The sequence below is a fragment of the Dendropsophus ebraccatus genome, chromosome 5, assembly GCF_027789765.1.
Source record: "Dendropsophus ebraccatus isolate aDenEbr1 chromosome 5, aDenEbr1.pat, whole genome shotgun sequence".
NCBI lineage: Eukaryota > Metazoa > Chordata > Amphibia > Anura > Hylidae > Dendropsophus > Dendropsophus ebraccatus.
Genome location: NC_091458.1, coordinates 89,878,134 through 89,901,457, shown reverse-complemented (window position 1 = coordinate 89,901,457; position 23,324 = coordinate 89,878,134). Strand labels below are relative to the sequence as shown.

Here is a 23,324-nt window from a genome sequence, read left to right as displayed (position 1 = left end):
CCAAATGGTGAGCGCTGCAATTTGCACATGTCTGGACTTGAACTGTGTTTTGGCCCCACTCCTGGTTTTGGCTAAGTAACTGGCCAAAATACTCTGTTTGAACACAGCCTAAGTGTGAGAGAGGGGAAATTAGAATGTCAGCAGAAAATTATTAAATAAAATTATTTTATTTAGATAACATATAACATGAGTGTGAGTGGTGGGATGACTTGACTGCTGTCAGGCAAATTTTTCCTGCTCTGCTTGCAATATACTGTATTTTCCAGGGTATAAGGCGACTGGGCGTATAAGATGACCCTTGACTTTTAAGAAGATTGTCAGGGGTCCGCCTTATACGCCGGAAACTGTTAACCCCTGCCTGACCAGAGCCCTGCTGCAGTCAGGTAGGGGTTAACGGCAGCTAAATAAAGAAACCCAAAAAATTGATTCACCTGTGACCCATTGCCGGCATCAGCGTGTCTCCTGGCCTGTTCCCGGCGCAGGCAGAGTGACATACACTGTCTGCGCCGGAGATCCCCAAAGCCCTCCCAAGAAACCGAGCGTCTCATCGGAGAAGTTCGGAGACCCTCAGCTGCCGGGAGAGCTTCGGGATAATGACAAAGGGTTCGGGTACTTCCGGAGCCTCTTTCATTCTTCCAAAGTTCTCCTGGCAGCCTGTTCGGCTCGGGAACGGGCGCGGAGATGTGCGGATGCCAGGAACGGGCCCCAGGTGAGTTAACTGGTTGTTTTTTTTTTTATAGTGGTCGCCTTACAGTGGGGATCCGGGCATTTTTGAGCTCCTCCACCTTATGGGGCGACCATACTCAGCGTACAAGACAACCCTGACTTCTAAGAAGATTTTTCGGGGTTAAAAAGTCCTCCTATACGCCAGAAAATACGGCTCACTCTTATTGCTATCATGATTGTGAGTATAGATGTCAATCAGCAACAAAGCATCTATCTCCTTCATCAGCTTAAAGGTGTTATCCTGGATTGCAGAAACATAGAGGGGCATTTACTAAGAAGTCTAATGTGTGTGACTATTCTAATGTGGGTTGGTGTTTATCTTGTTCCAATATGTTGTGTGTGATTTATGGAAAAGTCGTACTGTCATAGTAAATGAGTCTAACTAAAAAATTCGCAAAAGTCGTCACAAACATATTCACCTGGTACTGACCAGACGTAGGCCTGCACCTGTTTTCGTGACTTTTTAAAAAGTCAGAAATGATAAATTGGGCGCAAATCCTGGATTATGCAAATTTTGGGGTGAATTCTCAAAACAGGCAGATTAAAAAAAAAGTTGCATCTAAAAAATAATCGCCTGATGAATACTGGATCATAAATAGAACTTAGACCAAGAGTGGGTAAAAAATCCATTTATTCACCTAAAACAGGTGCATAACCCTTGATAAATTTCCCCCATAGTTGTTTTTTTCTAAAAACAGACCCACAGCTGTGCTCCGTTTATGTGTGGCATTGCAACTCTGCTCGATTCTAGTCTTGTTTTTGTAACTCCCTGCCCTGCCCTGTACACTTTATGGGCAGACAAACTCGCAGCGTGATGGACAGACAGTATGTCAGCAGTCCGCCCTGTTAACCCCTGACGCCTGCTCCCCGCTCAGGCTTGCTTCAGGGCTCCTGGCGTCTTCACGCACCGCTCAGCCAATCAGTTTGCTGTGGCAGGGCAGCACACTGATTGGCCAAGCGGGACGTCCCGGGAACCTCCGAAGCAAGCCGGAGCATGGAGAAGGTGATGTTTACGCTCCGGGGGTTAACGGGGCATGCTGCTGAAATACTTGCAGCGGGATGTCAATCCTGCTGCGAGTTTGTCTGCCCATAGAGTGTACAGGGCACAGATCCGCTGCGGATATGCCCAGTGTGTTGTACCCTTAATGTACAATTGTAACTAAGGTGATGCCAAAGTAGTAGATCAGGCAAGGGAAGAGGCCACATCTGCTTCCCACCTTGCTGTGCCTCCCCTGCCGGCCCATTAGGCGAGCAGTGGATACGACTGGCATACACCAAGGTAAAAGGGCGAATCTGCCCCTGTGACGTACACCAGGGGCGCATGTTGATAAATGTCCCCCATAATGTTTCTGTAGTCCTGATAGCTCACATTACAGTTCCTCCTCCTCCGTTCTCACACTGTACAAAGAAAGAGACACACTGACTGCTTTAATCAGTGCTATGGCTGCCGACTTTATAAGCTCATAATTTAGCTCTACAGATAAATAGATAGGGGTATTAAAGGGGTATTCCCATCACCTAAACTTTTGTTAGATTATGGAAATGCAAAATGCATTAGCAAAATGATATGCTTCTGAAGATTGGTCCTTTTCTCTCACTGTTTTATTGACAGTGCTTGTCTAGGATCATGACCATCACTATCAGCTATGAAAGCAGAGGCCAGGCAGTGAAGGGACTGGTGGTCAGGTTCTGTAAGTATGTTTTTGCTACTTTTATGTCTTCCTCTAATGTCCCACATGACTCCAGGGCTTGGATTGTCCCTGGAAACGTGTAACATCAGAGGAAGACACAGCAAAGCCAAGGTCATTCAGCTCAGCACCGCTGCATTCTGCTCCCCTGTGCTAAGGAAGTGAACGCGGGACACAGCAGGGCCAAGCTGAAAAGGGGGAGATGGGAGACCCCTTTATTACACTCAGATTAATTTTATTATATCTATATATCTTGTTCTTAGAAAGAAGTAAAAGTCAGCAGTGCATCATAACTTTGCAGCGCTGTTTTTATTTTTGACTGCGATGCATATCCTAAAAGGTTTTTATTTAGATCACTGAATATAAAGGGGTATTCTTTAAAATAGTGCTGGAGCTTGTAAACTTTGTTTTATACTAACCTAACCCAATCCCCTGCAAGTCCTCCTGCAGCACTCACTCAGGGGACTTCTCCTACGATGCTCATCTCTTTATCTTTCAGACCTACCTCTCAGCCATCCACTGGCTGCAGTGGTGTCTCTTTTTGAGCAGTGATTGGCTGGGATCCTGCTTCTACATCTATACCTCAGAAGCAGACAAAGGAGATGAACATTGGGGCACTGGGAAGGGGATGGAATGTTAACTGCAGTGGTGACCTGCAAGGGACAAGGGAAGGTAAGTCTAAAGGTCCTATTCCACGCGGCAGCAGCGTGCGGGAGGGGCCACAGGGAGCTGTGTGGGGGGGGCAGCCCATAGAACAGAGCAGCGGTCTGCTGCCGCCGCTCCTATCCCATGGAGCGACGGCAGCAGATCTCTGCTATCCTGGTTGTTTGTCTTTCAACATGTTTGAAAGACAAATGACGCAACGATCAACCAACATGAACAAAGTTGGCTGATCGTTGCCTTTTATTCCACGGAACGATTATCGGCCGTAACGACTGATATCGGCCGAATACGGACGATAATCGTTCTGTGGAATAGGGCCTTAACTTTGCTTTTCTTAACCACAGCATTTTTTGAAATTTGTGCCACACCAGAATACCTCTTTCATCATATTGTAAAGTAATGTTGCAAAGTATAGCAACTCACCTTAACTTATTCAGGCATTTGTTAAGTGATCATTGTTGGCAGGAGACAAGCATGAACTAAACCCGCAGTACTTGTTTCAACTATATAAATTGATAATCTTGGCTAGAAACCTGCATCTGTGTGACCTATGGACACACTTTTACCATTGTCTATCCTTGGAAAGGTTAGTTAGGTAACAACACTGTAGGACCAGTATTTTTATCTAAAAGGTAAATACTCTTCTTATAGAACTTGTTAATACAGCTCAACATCCAAATGCATTTGAGAACCTATGCACCGTTTCAGTGAACAAGATGACAATTACAAAAAAAAAAAAACTTTAAATCACTTAAATAATGTAAACTATATGCATTTAAAGCAGTAGTATAGTCTTAGCAGTGTATTTTGCATTGATTTTGCAGTAGCTTAAGGATTGGAGAGTAAAGGAATGATAATAATTGATCCAAATACTGTATCATCTAAAACAGGGATGGAAAAAAATATTTACAAATTTTCCTTAAAAAAGGAAAACATACAACTGGAGCTAAGTTGTAGATATACTGGGGTCAATGTTCTTACTGATTTGTCTAGCAGTTTGGTAATATAACTTTCACATCCAAAGAATCTCTGTCATTACTGTATGTGTTGTCCAGTCCCCTAGGCACATCACAGTAAATACTGCAAAACGAAAATTTTCTAGAGCTTTAAGGTTTAAAATGACAAACTGTTATATTGTACAGAACTATAACATTCACAGGGTGTAGCTGAAGATGGATTATTATGCCCCTTAGTATGATTGTCAATAATTGCAAAACATTTAAGGAAACATAAAACAGAAAGACCAATACTTGCAAAAATGTTAACTCTGAATAAGTGCAAACTGCTCATGAATACATTTGTAAAAAAAAAAATATTTAACAAAATAAAAATTTGATGGGTACACATTTATAAAAAAAATTCTTCAGCGAATTTTTTTTAAATATTAGCACTGATTTAGAGTTTGGGATTTGTGAAAGAAAGCTTTAAAAGGAGCAAACCTGATTGGCTGTGGCTGTTGCGGCGAAGGGGACACTTGTTGCAGGAGTTGTTGCTGCAGAGACAGTGGCGGACGTAGCGCTGTGCATCATGGGTACTTTCAGGAGGGGAACCATGGAAGCAATGAACAGGAGGGTGTAGCATTATGGTAATAGAAGTGGTTTGGCATGGTGAATATCACATAGCAGCAAGCCATCATGGGTTAAACCAGCAGATGGCATGCAATCACAATGCAAAGCAAGGAAGCGTGGGAGAGAAATAAAAAAGGGAAAATAAGCTTATTACAGGTACAATTAAAGGAAGTTTGTAAAAAAAAATATATTATCAGTGATTCCCAGAAAAAAGAAGATTAAAGTCGTAGGCAGCTTAAAATTCTATGTGCCAGATAAACCACTTTTTAAAAGGTAATATCTAAGAAGTCGTATATATTTAGTGAGGTGTAAGCACTGACTCCAATAACAATAAATAGGGTTATGAGGCTTTCCTCTATAACACAAAAATACTGCCACACTACAGGAGAACAAAGGTATATAAAATTGTTGTGCATTCATGGGGTTTTGATTAGTATAAGAGATGCACGGTTGTTGCTACGTCAATAGAATGACTGCAAAGCATTGTCTTTTCCTGTGTTTGGACTATTACAAGATTATTGCAAGCTTGAATTTAATAGGTTACCTATTAAATCCACTCTCTCTCTATTGTGAATGTGCTGCCTGCTCTAGCTATGTGAACACTGCATAAGCTGAAAGCTATAGCGCATAGGTTTCTGGGAAACTCTGATGAAATATTCTAAACATAGCAAAAAGGAGAAAAAAAGCACAACACTATGACACGTTAAGACACAGGTGATACTACTTACACATCAATTTTCATTAAACTTAACAGACATCATTAAAACAATGAAAAATAAAAAAAATTTACATTTTTTTTTGGTTCTTAACACAATATGTGAGAGGTAAAATTATAAAGCCACAGAGCAATAGAAGACATATAATAGGTGATTATTACAGACTGAATATTCTAAGCACTGAGTACTAAAATAACACATAATAGATGGATATAGTCTATAACATTTTAGAAAACACTGAGAACCACAGAAGGAAAACTTGAGTAGCAAAAAAGTAGATAGAAACCTACCAATACTGGTAGCTGGTGTCATGCACAAAACTGACCCTGCACGGCATGCAACGAGAGGTGGAAAAAAATGAATAAAAGGAAAGAAACAGGTTAGGAACACAGAGTTAACATTTTGAGCTTTAGATCAGTAGCAGTTAGTGCAAACATCATTGACTGAAGCCATTCATGGTTTTCCAGCTTGCATCATGTCAGTTTTACCGACAGATTATATTATAAGGAGCGTCAACTATTACTACTGCTAGTCCTGGCCTGACTGCCTTTCTGATGACCTGACTAAGCTGTCAGCTCAGGACATCAGACCAGTGATCAGATCAGGACTTGAGGTGGTAATATCAATGCAGCAATAGGGCTGCATAACACCCCTGTGAGACCAGCCTAACAGTTACACTTCATTAATAAGAATATTTTTCATAAACTGCAGAAAAAGGACTTAGTTGTATGATGTAGGCGGTAAGTACATAAACACATCTACCAGTCTTACATTGCTGCTCTTTGTATCTCATGTACTTACAAGACACAGTTAGGATTGAAGTTTTTTGAGGAAACTGATGAACGGCCTCAAAGTGAAGGGCAGCACACAGAAAATACACCACATTCACAGAGGAGCTGCTAAGACGTTCTTTAAATAAACAGCTGCAAGGGGAACAAATTCCAGCTAGCTAAAACACCATTGCATAGCAAGTCAGTCCTCAGAACAGAGAACCTAACAAGGACAATTATGGTGCGTGTCAGTTACGTGGAAGAATAACTTTGTATAGCCTATAAGAACTATTGGTTTGGAATGGTTCAGATGGGTAGAATGAAAGTGATAGACTAGATAAACTTATATAGCAAGCTATTAATAATGTCATTTGGCAACGAAAGAGCTGACCAAATGAAAATGTTTCTAAATTATGGTGGTCTGCCTTTCCAAACCAAGTAAAGGAAACAGAAGACAGCTTTAGTTGGGAAAAATCATTATTGACAAAAAATATTTCCCTATGTAGTCTATGTAAATGTCAAACTTAAATGGGCACTGTCACTACAAATAACTTTAGACACGTCATCAGACATGTAAAAAGTTATTGATCACAGCGATCTCACTCCTGGGACATGCTTTGATCAGAAGATATAGTAGCCACAGGGTGATCGCAGCAGCACGTTCCACTCCTTGGCTGGCCGCTCATTCCTTTAATATTAGTCAAAGAGAAAATATTGACAGAATGAGCAGCTGGCTGGGGAGTGGATCGTCCTGCTATCATAATCACAGTTATATCTTAGAATTAGTGTTGGTCTTAGCAGTGAGACCTGTTGTGATCAATAACTTTTGACATGTCTGGTGACATGTCAAAAGTTATTTGTAGTGACAGGAACACTTTAAGGCAAAGCCATGTGTGTGACACTGGTATAGCTGTATGCTTGTGGGTCTGTGCTAAAAAGCTGTGGGTACTCTGCAACTGTGAAGCACCATGGGTCTCAGTTATCAAAACTGTCCAACCAATCACAGTGCAGATTTTATGTCTTAAACCACTCGACACAAATGAAATCTTGGCTCTGATTGGTTGCTTTGGGCAACATAGGTAGTTCTACAGTTTTCCTGATTGAGGCCCTATATTCTCCTCTGGAAGCAATAGAAATTTGACAAACCCCCGTACCATGACAGGATTTGTTTTACCTTGTTTGTTCTACCTATACATTCAGAGACACGTTAAGATAAAGTTTAAGTCTATTAAAAGGTATGAGTGCCATATTATGAACCTAAAGAGCATAGGTCTGTAAAATGTCCATGTGAGTGACCCCTAAGGGTGGCAGCCTTTTAAGTATTTTTGTCAATGCAGCAAAATGATAACATGCAACATGCAAATTGCCATATTAGATTTCATTGTTTTAAAAAATAACTCATCGATGAGAGGAGAAAAGTATATGCATACAATGGACCTGACAGCACATTTCCTTTACAATAACTATATTAATTGTGCTATATTGAAAAATAGGTCAAATAAAATGATTTATAAGGGTTTTAATCTATGCATTATATCTCATCTAAGCATATACTACATACCAATGGAAAACTAAATGACAAAAAATGATTAAGCTAAAATTTACTAAAAATCTAAAGAATCTAACAATCCAGGGTATTTTATTTTGGTCATAATTAATGTGAACCCTACTATGTAAAAACCCACTGAGAACACTTTTTTAGATCTATCCTCACTGTAATCGAGCTGCATCTACACAGGTTAGGAGAATTCAGTATATTTAACAGATGCATGTATGTCATTGTTTTATATTAAAACATTCTATGTTACAGCTATGCATGCATAATGGTGAATAGTGTAAGTGGTATATTATATTGGGTGCAAACAAGCAGAAACTCCATGCATTGATCCAATTTCCATCCAGTAAGCATTTATTCAGTTTTAAAAAAACTCCAGACTGACAATACACATGCTTGTTTTCCTTTAGTGTCTGAAATATAATATCAATTTAATTATATTCTACAGCAACCGGCTAATAAGCTGAGTCTGAGACAGTAAGATTCTCCTTAAAGTGTCCCTGTCACACATCACAAGTTTTGATCGGCCGCAGTCTGAATGTTCAGATCCCCACCAACCTCTAAAAAGATATAAGAAAAGAAATCCAAGGGCACTCACCAAATGCAGAAATGTGTCTTTAATTTCTTTCTTCAGTGTACATATTTCGGTACCAGCTGACCCGACATCATTATCAGTGGGGGGCATTGGCGTTTTTGCTGTCTGCTAGTACCGCAATATGTACACTCAAGAAGAAAATAAAAACACATTTCTGCATTTGGTGAGTGCCCTTGGACTTTCTTTTCTTATACTGTATCTTTATGAATTATGGACACAAGCTAATTCTGAAAGATTGCACCGCCACAGCAGAAATATATTTCATTGCCTAGAGCTCAACGTATATCTTCTAGCCTACATTTGGCTTGAGTAGTGCTGATTTCTATGCCTTACTTACATTAACCTCTAAAAAGAGTTGATAGAAACGTGTAGTTATTTCCTTCATTTCCTTGCCCACTGCAAGCTTTGTCTCACTGCATGAGATGCACACCCCTGTAGGTCTATGTAGCACATCCCCTGACTTGTTTTACATATTGCTTAGAGTTTGAACATTCACAATCTGACCGAACAAAAGTTTTTTCTAATAACTAGGACACTTGAAACCATAACTGCTCACTATGTTCAGTCTATATGTTTGAAAAAAAAGCCCTAATATCTATATCTATCTATCTATCTATCTATCTATCTATCTATCTATCTATCTATCTATCTATATATATATTTATATATATTGTTGTTGTTGTTGTATATAGATGTATGCAACTGTATGCATACACTTGCCAATGACTTCCTTAACATAAATATTAATGAATAATCACTAATATTAATGAATGTTCAGGTAAAAATTCTGTGTTGAATAACTTTTTCATATAGCGGTTGAGACAACACAGAATTCTAAGTCAAGTGTTAAAATTTGGTCTACCTGCAGTATATGTGGGTATGGAGACTTAAAGGGAACCTGTCACCCCCCGTGCCAGGGTGACAGGCTCCCAACCCCCCGCTACAGCCCCCTATACTCACCTTATCCCGCCGGGTCCCGCTTCTGGATCCGGTTGGGTCACGGAGATCTCAGCCGCTGCAGCCCGGCGCGCGCGCTGAGAGATGAGTCCAATGCTCATAGAGAATGACGGAGAGTCTAGCGCTCCGTCATTCTCTATGAGCGTTGAAATCATCTCTCAGCGCGAGCGCCAGGCTGCAGCGGCTGAGATCTCCGTGACCCGACCGTATCCAGAAGCGGGACCCGGCGGGATTAGGTGAGTAAAGGGGGCTGTAGCGGGGGGTCGGGAGCCTGTCACCCCGGCACGTGGGGTGACAGGTTCCCTTTAAGAGCTTACTACTTTCTGTTTATGTAAATTATCCAGCAGTATGCAGAAAGCTCCCAAGCTCCCCCTACTGGTTGCTTAAGTCAGCTAGAAGTTTGTCATGTCTATGAGATCCAAAGAAGATATATATATCTTTATATACTACAAAAAACCCCCCAAAAAACAGAGCTACTTTCTTGCAAAACCGCACCATACCTGTCATCAGGTTTTGATTGGTACTACAATTCATCTCCATTTACTTTAATGGAAATGATCTGCAAAATGGCGAGAATAGCAAGAATGTCGCTGTTTCTGGAAGGAAGTGGCTAAGTTTTTCTACGCCTGGATAACCCTTTAAAAGGTGTGCATCCTTTTAGTTTTTTTGTGGTATGCTGTTGTAATGGAAAGCATAGATATTACCTGGCCAAGCATATGCCATATTTATATTTTTCAGACATATCCATTAAACAAAGTTAGCACAGTGTGACCTGAGTCTAAGAGAAGGGAAATTACTGGAAAGGCCAGTCTAATTGTTAGATTCCTGTAACTTGCTTGGCCTGGTGGGTTATATCTAACAGTATATTGCAAATTCTCATAGGTAAAAGCAGTCATTTGTTTGTACGTAAAATATAACAGACATAGATAGATAGATAGATAGATAGATAGATAGATAGATAGATAGATAGACAGGCAATATATAGAGCAGGAGACTATGTTGAAGGACTTTCAAAGTCAGCTGTTATCTACAAACAGTTGGGACAGGAGCATTTTCCAGTCACTAGAAAGTAGTAACAACATTAAGGCCTAATACATAAGAGCCTCATGTCTCAGCGATTTTCCTAAGTGAGATGACAGACTGCATTATAATGACTACGGGATGGACTATGCAAAATTCCTATAGGATGGATATACTACATTATATAGGATGACTACATTATATAGGGGTGCCTTTTCAAACTTCTAAAGATAGATATTTGCTTATTATACACATTTGTCAAGAGAGTAAAACATATTGTAATTTAAATACTACAAAGACAATGATACATACCTGCTGGAAAAAATGTTGCAGGCTGCTGCAACTGTGCACTTGCAAGGGCCTGTTGGTAGTGCAAGACACTAGGGTTAAAAAGTGCACTGGCACCATTGCTTTTCTCTAGAGCTGGTCTCTTTGGTAAAGGGTGAAGGACGCCAGGTGGAAAAGCCTGTTAAGAAAGAATAAATGACACTTGTAGAGGTCAGAATATCTATGCAAACTTGGCAACACACATAAACAACAAATTACGTATTGTGATAAAATTTGGAATAAAGAAAAATTTAACTAAAATAAAGATGCCTTGCCATGCACCTTAACCCAAACTGAGGCAATGCAGAATGAGTGAGATTAGGTTATTGGTAGCAAAAGCATGGTTACTATAACATTAAGCCTGTAGTCACCAGACTACAGAAATTACTTTTTTACATGAGCATTATAGCATCTGTGCAGATCAGATTCTACGTATGATTTTAGATACAGATAAATATACTATACTTTATTTCATATAAATTTGTAAATTTGCCAAACTTCTCCACTATTGTAATAAATGACAGAGAACATAGGTTCAGCTTAATCTTGTATACAAGTACTTCAAAATGAAGCCATGTCAGCAGTGTAACAGCAATCTTTATTTGTAACGTATGAAAAAGAATGAAGATGGCTAATTACGACTTTGATCATTTCCATACATTAGCTATATGCATCGGTTGTCTCAGATGATGTTAAAAAGCAATAAAAAATATTAGTTGCTTCATTGAAAAAAGCTACATGCAAAGCAAAAGGTGAAAGGTCAAAGTACCAGATCTACAGTTGCTTCGAGAGGTCGCTTCATTGCTTTGGCAGTCGACTGCGTCTTTTAATAACAGGCAGCGAGCACATGATGGCAGTGGGCCAATGGGATTCAAGCGAATTAACATACAGGTAAACAGCAAGCAGAGGTGCATCATGGGAACGGCATTGCATTGTGGATAGGTGAGAAGGAAAAAAATATTCTGAATGCAATATACAACATATAAAACACTAGGCATGCACAACAACAAAAATGTTTCTTTAAAGAAATGAATATTACACCTCGCATTAGTACTAAAGCAAAATGCATCTACTGTACCTTAGTTAAAGCAGATAAGAGAGTAAAATACAGATGTTTCAGGTAAATCAAATTAATATAGCATCTTTCAGACTCCATTAAGCATTTGCAAATTAAAGTTCAATTCATAGCAAGATTAAGTAGCTTCCACCATGGCAGACAAGAAGTTAGTTGCTTTTTTATGTGCTGCCACCTGAACAAAACATTGTCATTGTATTTTACTACTCTTAAAAGTATATTGATGCCTAGTAACTTTAAAGCAAATGAAATAATAGATTACTTCTGTGATCATTTTAAGTTCTTGTATTGCAAGATGGGTTTAACCATTGTCTAATTCAAAGATAATAACAGCTAATATATATATATGATCTCACACATGTATGTGATCAGATACAGAAACCAGCTACCTTAATGGCTCACTTATCAAAGTCTTCAGGCTGCACATTAACAGTAAGATTGATAATATCCCATTGTACTGTATTGTAAATTAAGAAAAAAAAAGGGATCATAATGTTAGGCCTGCATATTGGACAGCCGGATGGTGCAATTGAGCACCATGGCACAAAAATAACAAAACAAAAAAAAAAACAACAAAACATCAGATACAAGCACAATCTTAGTATAATAGTTACGGTGCAAAAAGTAAAATACTTTACATTAAATTGTCTGCATTAGGTTAAGCTCACATAAGTCATATTGCCTGTGGATAATTCCACTGCAGGACCAAGCATCAGCAAGAAAATTGGAAAGAAAAATCTGCACCAAACTGTGTGGATTTTGGTGCAGATTTCCCTTTAAAGAATATTCCAAAGTTTTATAAAAATATACTATACTGTTGCAGAATATGGCATACTTGCCTAGCCCCAGTCCCCTGCTGCTTCTGTTCTCCTTCCAGTCTCCAAATCTTCTGCCTTCTCTCTGCTTCCGAGATGAACGCTCAGTGCAGGACCTGACATTTTAGCTCAGACAGAACTCCGCAGGCCCTGAACTGAGCACCCATATCGAAAGCATAATAAAAAGAGAATATCGGGGGATCGGAAGGAGAAGAACATGAGCTACGGAGCTGCAGTGGGTGACCGAGGCTAGCTGAGTATGCCCCTATTTTCATGTTTATTTTCCATGTGATAACTGCACGTGGTCGTGGTAAACAGACAGTGAAGGGGGAACAGTAAAAGCAGATTAGTAGAGTGAATAGCTACACTCCGATAGGTTAACCTATAGCCTTATAGGTTACCATTAGTTAGTCAGCAGGGAGTAATAACTGCCTCAACTAGCTCATAACTATAAAGTTGTAAGAATATCGCATACACTAAAATTGGTTCAAAAGTGCATCAAATTTAAGAAAAAGACATCTGGACAATGTCCATAAAAATGTCCATAACAGGCCTTTATCGGCTTGGCCTAATACGCAAGTAGAGGGTATCTTGGAGATAAAATAATGTATTAATAGAGTAGAGTGGAATAAAAAATGACCCCTTGGAATCCCCATTTAACATGTAGTCCAGTATAGAAAAACATGGCTGCTGTCTTTTATAACTAGCACCACCCTATCTGCACGTTGGGTGTGGTATTGCAGCTCATCCTATTCACATCAGTGGAGCTGAGCTGCACTACCAGAAACAACCCAGGTGTGGTGCTCTTTTTGGAAGAAATCAGCCTTTTTTTTTTCTAATCCTGAATAACACATTTAAATCTGTAGCCCAGAGACTTTTATAAGTAGCAACTAAACACTGCTTGTTAGGAGACAGAAATATTATAGCAACAGTGAGGCATGCCACAGTAGTTTTGCTCATAACAAAACACAAAAAAATGTACTGAAATTGCCTGATCATGTGATAGATATAGGGCTAAAACTAGTACATTCCTCTCAGGAACGGTAGAAGTCAGTCATTATAATGTTACATCAACTGCAGATTTCATGGATAGATCAATGCCCGCTGTCGACATCTAACTGAGCAAACATTGCCCTACTAAAGGGGTCAACAGCTTTAGATTTATGTTAACAAATGTGTCAATATTAGTCATTACAAGATCACTATTGATATCTTCCTTTCTGACCATCAGCATCCTCCATTGAAATCACTACACTAAGGAAACTAGCGCATATACAGTGTTCTTATACAGCGTCATGTTGCGCCTTTTTCTGGTTATGAGAGTTGTGCAGTGTGATCTACTGTTAGGGCCCGTTCAAACTACGGGATCGGCGCTGATTCTGTAGTGTGAATGTGCCCTTCTATCGGTAAACTGCATGCAATCATCTCCTTGACACATTTGTTAGAATAAACATAAAGCGCTCATCCCCTTTAATGTGAAGCTACCAAACCTTACAATATATAGCACCGTGTGTCACAAATGCAAAATGTATGTTTAAAGAAAATATATCGTGTGCTCTGTAAATGTTACAATTAATTGTATTAGATTAGAAAGACAACACAGATAAACGCATAGGCTATTCAGCAGATGTGCAGTTATGGCCCCCCCACCCCTATTAGGATGGAGAGTCATACTGTCTGCAGGCGTCACTGTTGCTATGGCATCTACATTCAAGTTCTTCACAAACAATAACGAAGATGAGCTTCAGAACTCACTGTTACATAGAAAGACAATAGATAACATGGCAACACTGTTAGACTGGATCTTAGATTTAATTTTGCACAATAAATGGCAGTACACTAGGTGATCTTCTCATACCCTGAAGGCTATCTTATACAAATGTTTGAGAGGAATAAACAAAAACAGAAAATAACCTAAATTATGCTGTACTGGAACATCTGACTATTACAGATACATAACATGTAGCCTCATGAATAAGGTGTCCTAGTCTATTCTAAAGCTATTAGCATAACATATATGTATATATAGATACATACATCATTACAACGCTCACACTCCATCTGCTCAGCAGAAAAGGTAACAGAATAGTTACACCTCTACATCTATTACATCACCAGCTTTAATGATTTCAGGGTTTATAGCAAAAAATGTGAAGCTTTGTTTCCATTACATGCACTAACCTCATAGGCTCCCATAGTGAGGAAGAGTCTGCTGTATAGTAATAAAGTGACATAAGCCTGGTGAGGGTAAACAGCTGCCCCGCTTCTGGTCCCACTGTATCGCTGAGTCACATGGTGTTTGCTGTGTGGACTGGAAGTAGCTTTCTCAATGTAACTCTATGAAACACTTAGTGAGTTACATTAACAAGTGACCCCTGGTTCACCCGCAAACACCAGAGTGAATCGATTGGCCATGCCACATCAGGACCCTGACCACCACTGAGGAATAATTTTGACATGACTTCATGGCATGTCAAAAGTTTTCCAAAATTACACGCTAAATAACAAAATGTAGGTTTGACACACAAACAGAGCCTTGCTTTGACTAAATGTGCCCAAAAACTATTTCCAATAATCTTCCTGGCTGACACCAAGACATGTTCCTTTTTAGAATTTGGAGCTCACTTGCTATATTTTTTTTAAATTCTTGTGGACTTAAATGTTCCATGTTATCCAGAAAAGAAATGTTTTCTTTAGCATGACTCAGAAACTGGCAACCGCATCAGCAGAACAGCTTTACTCCTTCACTGCTATGAGGACATGTGGTGTACTTTATGGATCAAATCCCTTTCAAGTGTAGGAAAGAAATAAAATAGATGTGCGCAAAAACAAGATTATTACATTGAATGCTGTACACCTACGGAAGAATTGCATTCACTAAAGATACATTATCCCACCGGGGTGAGCTCTTCTTGGTGCAGGATTACAGTGTACTGTGAAAGGCAAGCTTAATGCTTTATGCACCATTAAGGATTTACGGACAGTTAACTCAGCATTATCATATTTGTAATGATATAGGGATCTTCTTCTTTATGCTCTTGTATATGGATATTGATAACCTATTTATTGTCCACATGCAAGCAAGGAACGGACTACAAAACTGGGCTTTAGATGTATTAGCTGAGAAACAATTCTGGCCCAAAATTACTACATCTCTATTCATACACTGGTTGAGATATATATATACACAGAGTCGGACTGGGCCACCGGAGGATCCTCCAGTGGGCCCCACCCCCACTGAACGTCCTGCAGCTGTCGGACGCTGCCGCAGATGTCAGATCTTCAGCAACCCTGCTCCCTGGCTCCAGCCCCTACCTCATCCCCACACATGCACGAATGACGTGCAGACATCACTTCAGTGCCGCACAGGCCCTGCCGAAGAGGAGTGGGAGAGCTGATGGACTGCTTCAGTCCGGTGGACCAGGAGAGGTGGATTGCAACAGCACCACAGTGATAGGGGGAGCCGCTTTCTGCCTTCTCCTTACTTGCAAGCTTCTGCTCTGCCTTCTGTCACAGCTGGACCTCCCCCCCCCCCCCCCTCGTAGTTTTGCCGGGACTGTCACGATTCTGTGGAGACAGCCCCGGCAAAACCATGTTCCGGGTATGTCCCGGGAAGCTCCGTCCCCCGCCACGGCAAGCCCTGCCCCGTCGGCATGAGTGATGTCACTCATACAGCTCAGGGAGAGGAGACGCTGGAGGGCTAGAGGAACCATACAGGTGGGGTAAGTATAGCTTTTTTGTTTTAAATATACATGGAGGGGCTGGAGAATGATAAGGGAGGTACTGGTGATGAGGGGCAAAAGGATGAGAGGGGTACTACTATGATAATGGAAGGGCAGGAAGATGAAGGGGAAAGGAGGATGATGGAGAGGTAGTAATATGATGGAGGGGCAGGAGGATGAAGGGGGTAGTAGTATGATAGGGTAGGAGGAGGATGGATGGATAGTAATATGATGAAGGGGCAGAAGGATGAAGGGGGGTAGTAGTATGATAAAAAGGGGGAAGTATTATGATGGAGGGGCAGAGTGATGAATGGGTAGTAGTATGATGATAGAGGTGCAGGAGGATGAAGGAGGTAGTAGTATGATGATGGAGGAGTAGGATGAAGGGGTGGTGGTATGATAATGGAGGGTCATCATATATATATTCGTGCTGTTCTGGGGTCACTTCCACACACTGAGCCCCCACATAACTCTGATCTCCCACAAAGCATTCAGTGTACAATCTGCACCATCAAATCTGCTGCGGATCCTGAACATGTGAACGCACCCTAAGGCTATGTTCACACAACGGAAGTTAAAGTGACACTGTCACCCCCTTTTTGCATTCTGACTTCTCTACACAGGTGTAAAAGGTAAATTTAGCAGTTTTCATACCTTATTTTATATCATACATCATAGTGCTTGTTTAAATAAAAAGTCATCTTTTATCAACTGCAGATTGTGCTTAGTGGGCGGGGCTTCACAGCAACAGTGCCACCACTGGCCCTGCCCCTCCATGACGTCATAGGCACATCTGCCCTGTCCCCTTGTCAACCATTGGAACAGGCTGGCCTAAAGGTCTAGGCCCCATCCCCTCTAGGTCGGCCCATATCAATGGGCGTTCAGGGGGCAGGGCCTATGTAACAATGACGTCGTGGAGGGGCGGGGCCAACTGTGGTGCTGTGGGCGGGGGTAAGTGGCGCTGTTGCTGTGAATCCCCGCCCACTTAGCACAATCGGCAGTTGATAAAACATCACTTTTTACTTGAACAAGCACCATGACATATGATATAAAATAAGATATTAAAACTGCTAAATTTACCCTTTACATCTGTGTAGAGAAGTCAGATTGCAAAAAGGGGATGACAGTGTCACTTTAAGTATTAATTGCAGTCGTTGTTGCCGATTTGCAATAGGCCATGATTAATACTTAAAGCGACTCTGTACCCACAATATGACCCCCCACAAACCACTTGTACCTTCGGATAGCTGCTTTTAATCCAAGATCTGTCCTGGGGTCCGTTCGGCAGGTGATGCAGTTATTGTCATAAAAAACAACTTTTAAACTTGCAGCCCCATGCCCTTTGGCCTTGGCTTACATTGTGTATGCATTAGGCTGGCACAACCTCTCTGTCCCTCCTCCCAACCCTCTTTAATTAGGAATGCTCCAGGCAGATTGCCTCCTATTCATCAGCTGTGAGAGCCCGGCACATGGGCTGGATAGTTAAGGCACCTGTGCCTGGGCTTAAAAATGTCCCCGCATTGCCAACACTTTGCTGATTTACTGCACTACTTCTACATAAATTCCATCCACACTAGTTTGTGCACCAAGGAAACCTACACCAGCTCAGAGCTGGTCTAGATTCCAATATCATTTTTCACGCTGAAAAATCCGCAGCACATTTGATGGTGCAGATTTGATGCTGTGTTCATTCATTTAGTCAAATCTACTGCGGATATGTACGTACGTTGCAGTACGTGTGAAGCTACCCTAAATGTGGTAATGGGACTGTAACGGGCATGGCACACACTTGGCAGAGTAGTTAAGAAAACATGGCAAACTTTGCATGACATTTATATGTTTAAAAATAAGAATACTTTTTCTTTTTCAGAAGTTGACTGCGGCCATTGTGATCTCACTTGGAAGTAGCACACTAGAGATGAGCGAACCTCGAGCATGCTTGAGTCCATCCGAACCCGAACATTCGGCATTTGATTAGCTGGGGCTGCTTAACTTAGATAAAGCTCTAGGGTTGTCTGGGAAACATGGATACAGCCAATGACTATATCCATGTCTTCTACATAGCCTTAGGGCTTTATCCAACTTCAGCTGCCACCGCTAATCAAATGCCGAACGTCCGGGTTCGGATGGATTCAAGCATGCTCGAGGTTCGCTCATCTCTAGTGTGCTACTTCCAAGTGAGATCACAATGGCCGCAGTCATCTTCCCATTACAATGTGTGTGGTGAATATGAGTGACAGCATTCTGATGATTACTTGCATACAGTAGTAGCTGTTGGGGTAGAATGCTGCTATTATTCATGCTTGGGTGTCAATATGACAAGTCATACTTATATAATGTAATCTTAGCCATTGTCTACCACCACTAATACGAACAGTAGTCTTTTCTTTTCCAAGAAAATGGATAACAGAATACAAAGTACAATGGATCAATTGAAGTGTATAACTGTTAATGAAAGGGTGGGAGCCTAGAATAACCATCCTTGTGAAATAACAAGGTAAAGATTATTCTTACAATTATATATGGAAACACCAGCTTATGCCATGCATTCATAAACAAGAGACCTGATTACATGCCTGGAGGAAAGGATGCGATAAGGACAAAGGTGGATGAAATCTATTATATCATTGTAGGCCACATTACATGATGTAATGAAATGTAAAGGAATCAAGCAGGGATCATGGGTGTAATGTGCAAAGTCCTGTGGGTATCTATTCCAGCACATATAGAACATACTACCCATGTATATTGTTTGTTTTTTCACTGGACACATAGCTCAGATGAATTGCCATATTCTAATAATATCGTTCCAGCACAGTTTCGTTTAATTTTAGTGATCTGCCTCCTGCAGTCTGTGTAACATAAATTATGAAATGTTTGGATATATTGCAGTTAATCGTGGTCTTCTCATGGTACTTTTAGCTTATGTACATAATGCAGTATTATGTTGGTGCTACATAAAAAGATCATTAGGCTCCATGCACATGTCCATGGCCATTTTTACAGTCAGTAAACACTGATCAGGAAGCCTTTTAGGAGACTTCAGGAAGCCATCAAGAGAAGAAAATCCACATATACTAACCTGCTGCAGCTGTGCTCCCCTTCTGGCTTTGCAAGTGCACGAGTGACGTCATTTGTGCGCCACATTACTGGGGGCATTTAGCAGATGCTTGTGGCAGGAGGCACAATGCTGCCTCTGGCCAGAAGAGTGATTGACAGGGCCTACTCCGCATAATGCTGCCTCTGGCCAGAAGAGTGATTGACAGGGCCTACACCGCATAATGCTGCCTCTGGCCAGAAGAGTGATTGACAGGGCCTACACCGCATAATGCTGTCTCTGGCCAGAAGAGTGATTGACAGGGCCTACTCCGCATAATGCTGCCTCTGGCCAGAAGAGTGATTGACAGGGCCTACTCCGCATAATGCTGCCTCTGGCCAGAAGAGTGATTGACATGGCCTACACCGCATAATGCTGCCTCTGGCCAGAAGAGTGATTGACAGGGCCTACTTCGCATAATGCTGCCTCTGGCCAGAAGAGTGATTGACAGGGCCTACTTCGCATAATGCTGCCTCTGGCCAGAAGAGTGATTGACAGGGCCTACTTCGCATAATGCTGCCTCTGGCCAGAAGAGTGATTGACAGGGCCTACTTCGCATAATGCTGCCTCTGGCCAGAAGAGTGATTGACAGGGCCTACTCCGCATAATGCTGCCTCTGGCCAGAAGAGTGATTGACAGGGCCTACTCCGCATAATGCTGCCCCTGGCCAGAAGAGTGATTGAGGGGGGCTCTTGCGCAAAGATTTTCCTGATGTGTGAAGGGGCCTATTACTGTGAAAGGGGAAGGTTTATCTTTCATTTCGAAATATGTTCTTTTACTTTTTATATTTTGTTTGAACACCCACAGACTAAAATGAGGAACCTCACTGCCCATCATTTGTTCAGGCATCTGCTATTCCTCTTTACTCCCTGTATACATGCACTCTTCAATGTGTGACCTATCAGGCTTGTGCAGCTGCTATTCAGTGAATAGTGGCTGCACAAAACTGACATGTCAGTTTTCCGTGCAGCAGCTAGGGATCCCGGCCAGAGTGTATACTATCCCCGGCTGGGATTCCCTCTGACTGCAGTGCATGCAAGTTTTCTATAAATTAACACAAAACTTACGTTGTGTGAACATGGCCTTAGAATATAATTTGCTCAGAATCTGTTTTGGTACATTTGCTGAATAGTGAGAACTGAGGCTTTCTTTGCTATTATTGAGCCTCATTTTAAGTTGTAAACATCTGAAAATTTTTTACCAAAACTATAGATGGCTGTCTCAATGTTTTTCCGGACTCCTCTGGGCTGCATCCAACTTCTTCAGCCACCGCGAAGAAAGCGAGAACAAAGCCTAGGGTTAGGTCCACACTGTTTTGATGTCCGTTTAACATGTCATGGCACTGAATGCCATCCGTCAGGATCCGTTTTCCATTGATTATTTTAACACATTGGCTATTCATGATTCTATGATCAGTTTAGCTAAGTGATGTTACAGTTCATCAGTTCAATTATAATCAAAAGAAATTGACACTGTTACTTGCATGAGGATACGTTCGCACTACTTGGAGCTTCGTCGCATTACTTACTGCAATGAAGTGATGCAGTACTGTAATGAAATGATCAATCACTACAGTTAAATGATACAGTAACGCAATGAAAATACAATGTGAATTCATGTGTGAACACAGCCTTAGATTTCAGGGGGCACTATGAAGTCTGCACTATGAAAAATCAAAGCTAGTTGGATATAAAAAAAAAGTAAAAGTTGGTGACGTTTGTTGTATGAATCAGTAAGAGCTGCAATCAGATTACGGTACCTTTTCTGCTGAGCAATGTGCAGTACTAGTGAGGCAACACAATGTTCTATATCTCACCTTACAATAATAGTTATTAGCATGTATGATACCAAAACCTACAGATAATCTTATCTGGCTTGCTTTATACATAACCATACTGAAGTTGGGCAGTACTTTACTTACACTTACCATTATGGTTGCAGCTGCAGCAGCCGCTTGTGCAGCTACTGCAGCCTGGTTGGCTTGATGTTGTGCAGCTTTGATTTTGGCCTGCAAATGTGCAGGAGGGTGAAAATATTTGCATTTCTCCCTCATGCAGCGACCCTTAATGTAATCCATACAAACGGTTACAGTGTTATCATTTGTATCAATCATCGTGCTGTCTGCTGGGTGCGCAAAGCGACAATCAGTCTCTCCCCGTGCACAGTTTCCTCTCTGAAACTCCCTGCATACCTATATAGGACATACAAGGACACATCAGTTATAGTCTGCACAATATATTGTGGCAATAATGCATGCAATGCTAGTGCAACACTAAAATCTATTTAGACATCAGCTGGACACATAACAATTTTATGGTACATAAAAAGATGAGGAAAGCAATTTAAACATTTCAGTTTTTGGTCACATCCCTTAATATACATCAGAAACCTGTCAAAAAGGGATGCCAACATATAGCTTGAAGCACTGCTAGTGGACTAGTGGGCCAAACATAGTCTAATAGTGACTACATTTCCACTTCTTGAACATGTGGGGGAACATTTATGAAGACTGGTGTACAAGTAAATAAAGCCCAGTCCCGAACTGCCCCGCAAGATTCACTAAGAGGCGCACGCCTCATAGTGAATCCAGCTCAACCTGTGTCTGCTGTATGGTGGGCACAGAAATCTACACGTGCTCCTTAGCAGGTGTAGATTTCTGCCATGATTTATGTATGCAAGCAGGCATAAATCATGGTAAATCAGGCGTGGCAGGTCATACCTCTTCCCCCGCCTTGCCATGTCCCCCTTGCCTGCCCAATGGGAGAGCAGAGGATATGGCAGGTGTATGCCAGGCAGAAGGGGCAAATCTGCTCCTTCTCCCTGGAATATGCCAGGGGCGCAACAATAGTAAATGTCCCCCATATTGTTTCTGTGTGGGGCTTAAAACAGTGGTAGACTACATTTCAGTCTGGCAAAAAACGGTATACGTTTGGGAAATGGATGGAACATGGTCACTATTAGTCTACATTCAGCCCACTTAAGTCCACAGGTTCATTGTGAACAAATTGGGCTGGCTATTGGCATCCATTTTTAATTGCTGCTGATGTGTATTCAGCTAATTACAATCAGTTTTCTTTACCTCAAATGTAACCAAAACATTAAATTGGCTTTCACTAAGATACCAGCTTGAAATTGCTAGAAGGCAAGCATGACTTTACTACACCAAAAACAGTTTTTATCTAGACCTGCACTCATCTGTTTTAGGGGGGATATCTATGGAAGCAAGAGTGACTTATCAACAAATATCAACAAGAAGAAACACTTCCCCTCATCTATTACTACAGTAACATCTTCTTTATTCCAGCTCAGCTGCATTCAAACATTTTATTACTGTTACTAGGTAATGTACCAGGAGTCAGACCACTAGAAAATTCCATGGGTTTATGTGACATAGGAAGTGGTCTCTTCTGTCTCAGCTGACCTAATGTGAACTACAGGATTATATAATTCCCCATCAGCTGCCTCTTTATTTATAGATTGCTGCGTCTACCACTATGGGACCAGGATATATAGCAGCAGGCGATTAGCTGCAGAGTTACACACCTCACCTAATCACACAGCTGCCTTTGCTGTGTGTTCTGAACTAGATCCTATGTAATTGAGATTGACACTATTCTCCTTTATGTGAAAGACACAGTAACAGGGAGAAAAGGAAACAGACTGAAAATGTATCTTATACAGTATAGTAATCTATAGCATAAGGCAGTGGTGTCAAACCTGTGGCCCTCCAGCTGTTGCAACAAGCTTTGGTTGTCCAGGCACAAAAGAAATGGTAGTTTTGCTACAGCCGGAGGGCTGTTAGGGGACAGATTTTGATCTATTAGTTACTGCCCTTAAATATAATTCAGAGCAAGGGCAGTGATAAGACCCCATCCTTTCTACAAAGACAGAGGCAAAATGGGAAATTTGGGGAAAATTAGGAAGCCATATCAGTGGTGAAATAAGAATCAAGATGGCTGAAAACCCATGCATGTCACATCTGCTAAAAGACGCATACACAAGAACATCTAACCCCTATTCTTTAATAACC

The 23,324-nt window shown here is 41.1% G+C and overlaps 1 protein-coding gene across 9 annotated transcripts in view; it reads right to left on the bottom strand.

The window, feature by feature from the left end:
• MBNL2 (muscleblind like splicing regulator 2) overlaps positions 1-23,324 on the bottom strand; it is a 139,102-nt gene that overhangs the window by 16,607 nt on the left and 99,171 nt on the right. For 2 of the 9 annotated variants that reach the window (XM_069970681.1, XM_069970682.1), the window contains exons 5-8: positions 21,222-21,485; positions 11,355-11,408; positions 10,571-10,724; positions 5,652-5,687 (exon numbers count right to left, since the gene is read on the bottom strand). In XM_069970681.1, the coding sequence (XP_069826782.1) occupies positions 5,652-5,687; positions 10,571-10,724; positions 11,355-11,408; positions 21,222-21,485 (508 nt within the window). Of the gene's footprint in view, positions 1-4,516; positions 4,612-5,651; positions 5,688-10,570; positions 10,725-11,354; positions 11,409-21,221; positions 21,486-23,324 lie in introns of all 9 variants that reach the window. The other 7 variants (XM_069970683.1, XM_069970685.1, XM_069970687.1 and 4 more) reach the window with 7 other exon arrangements.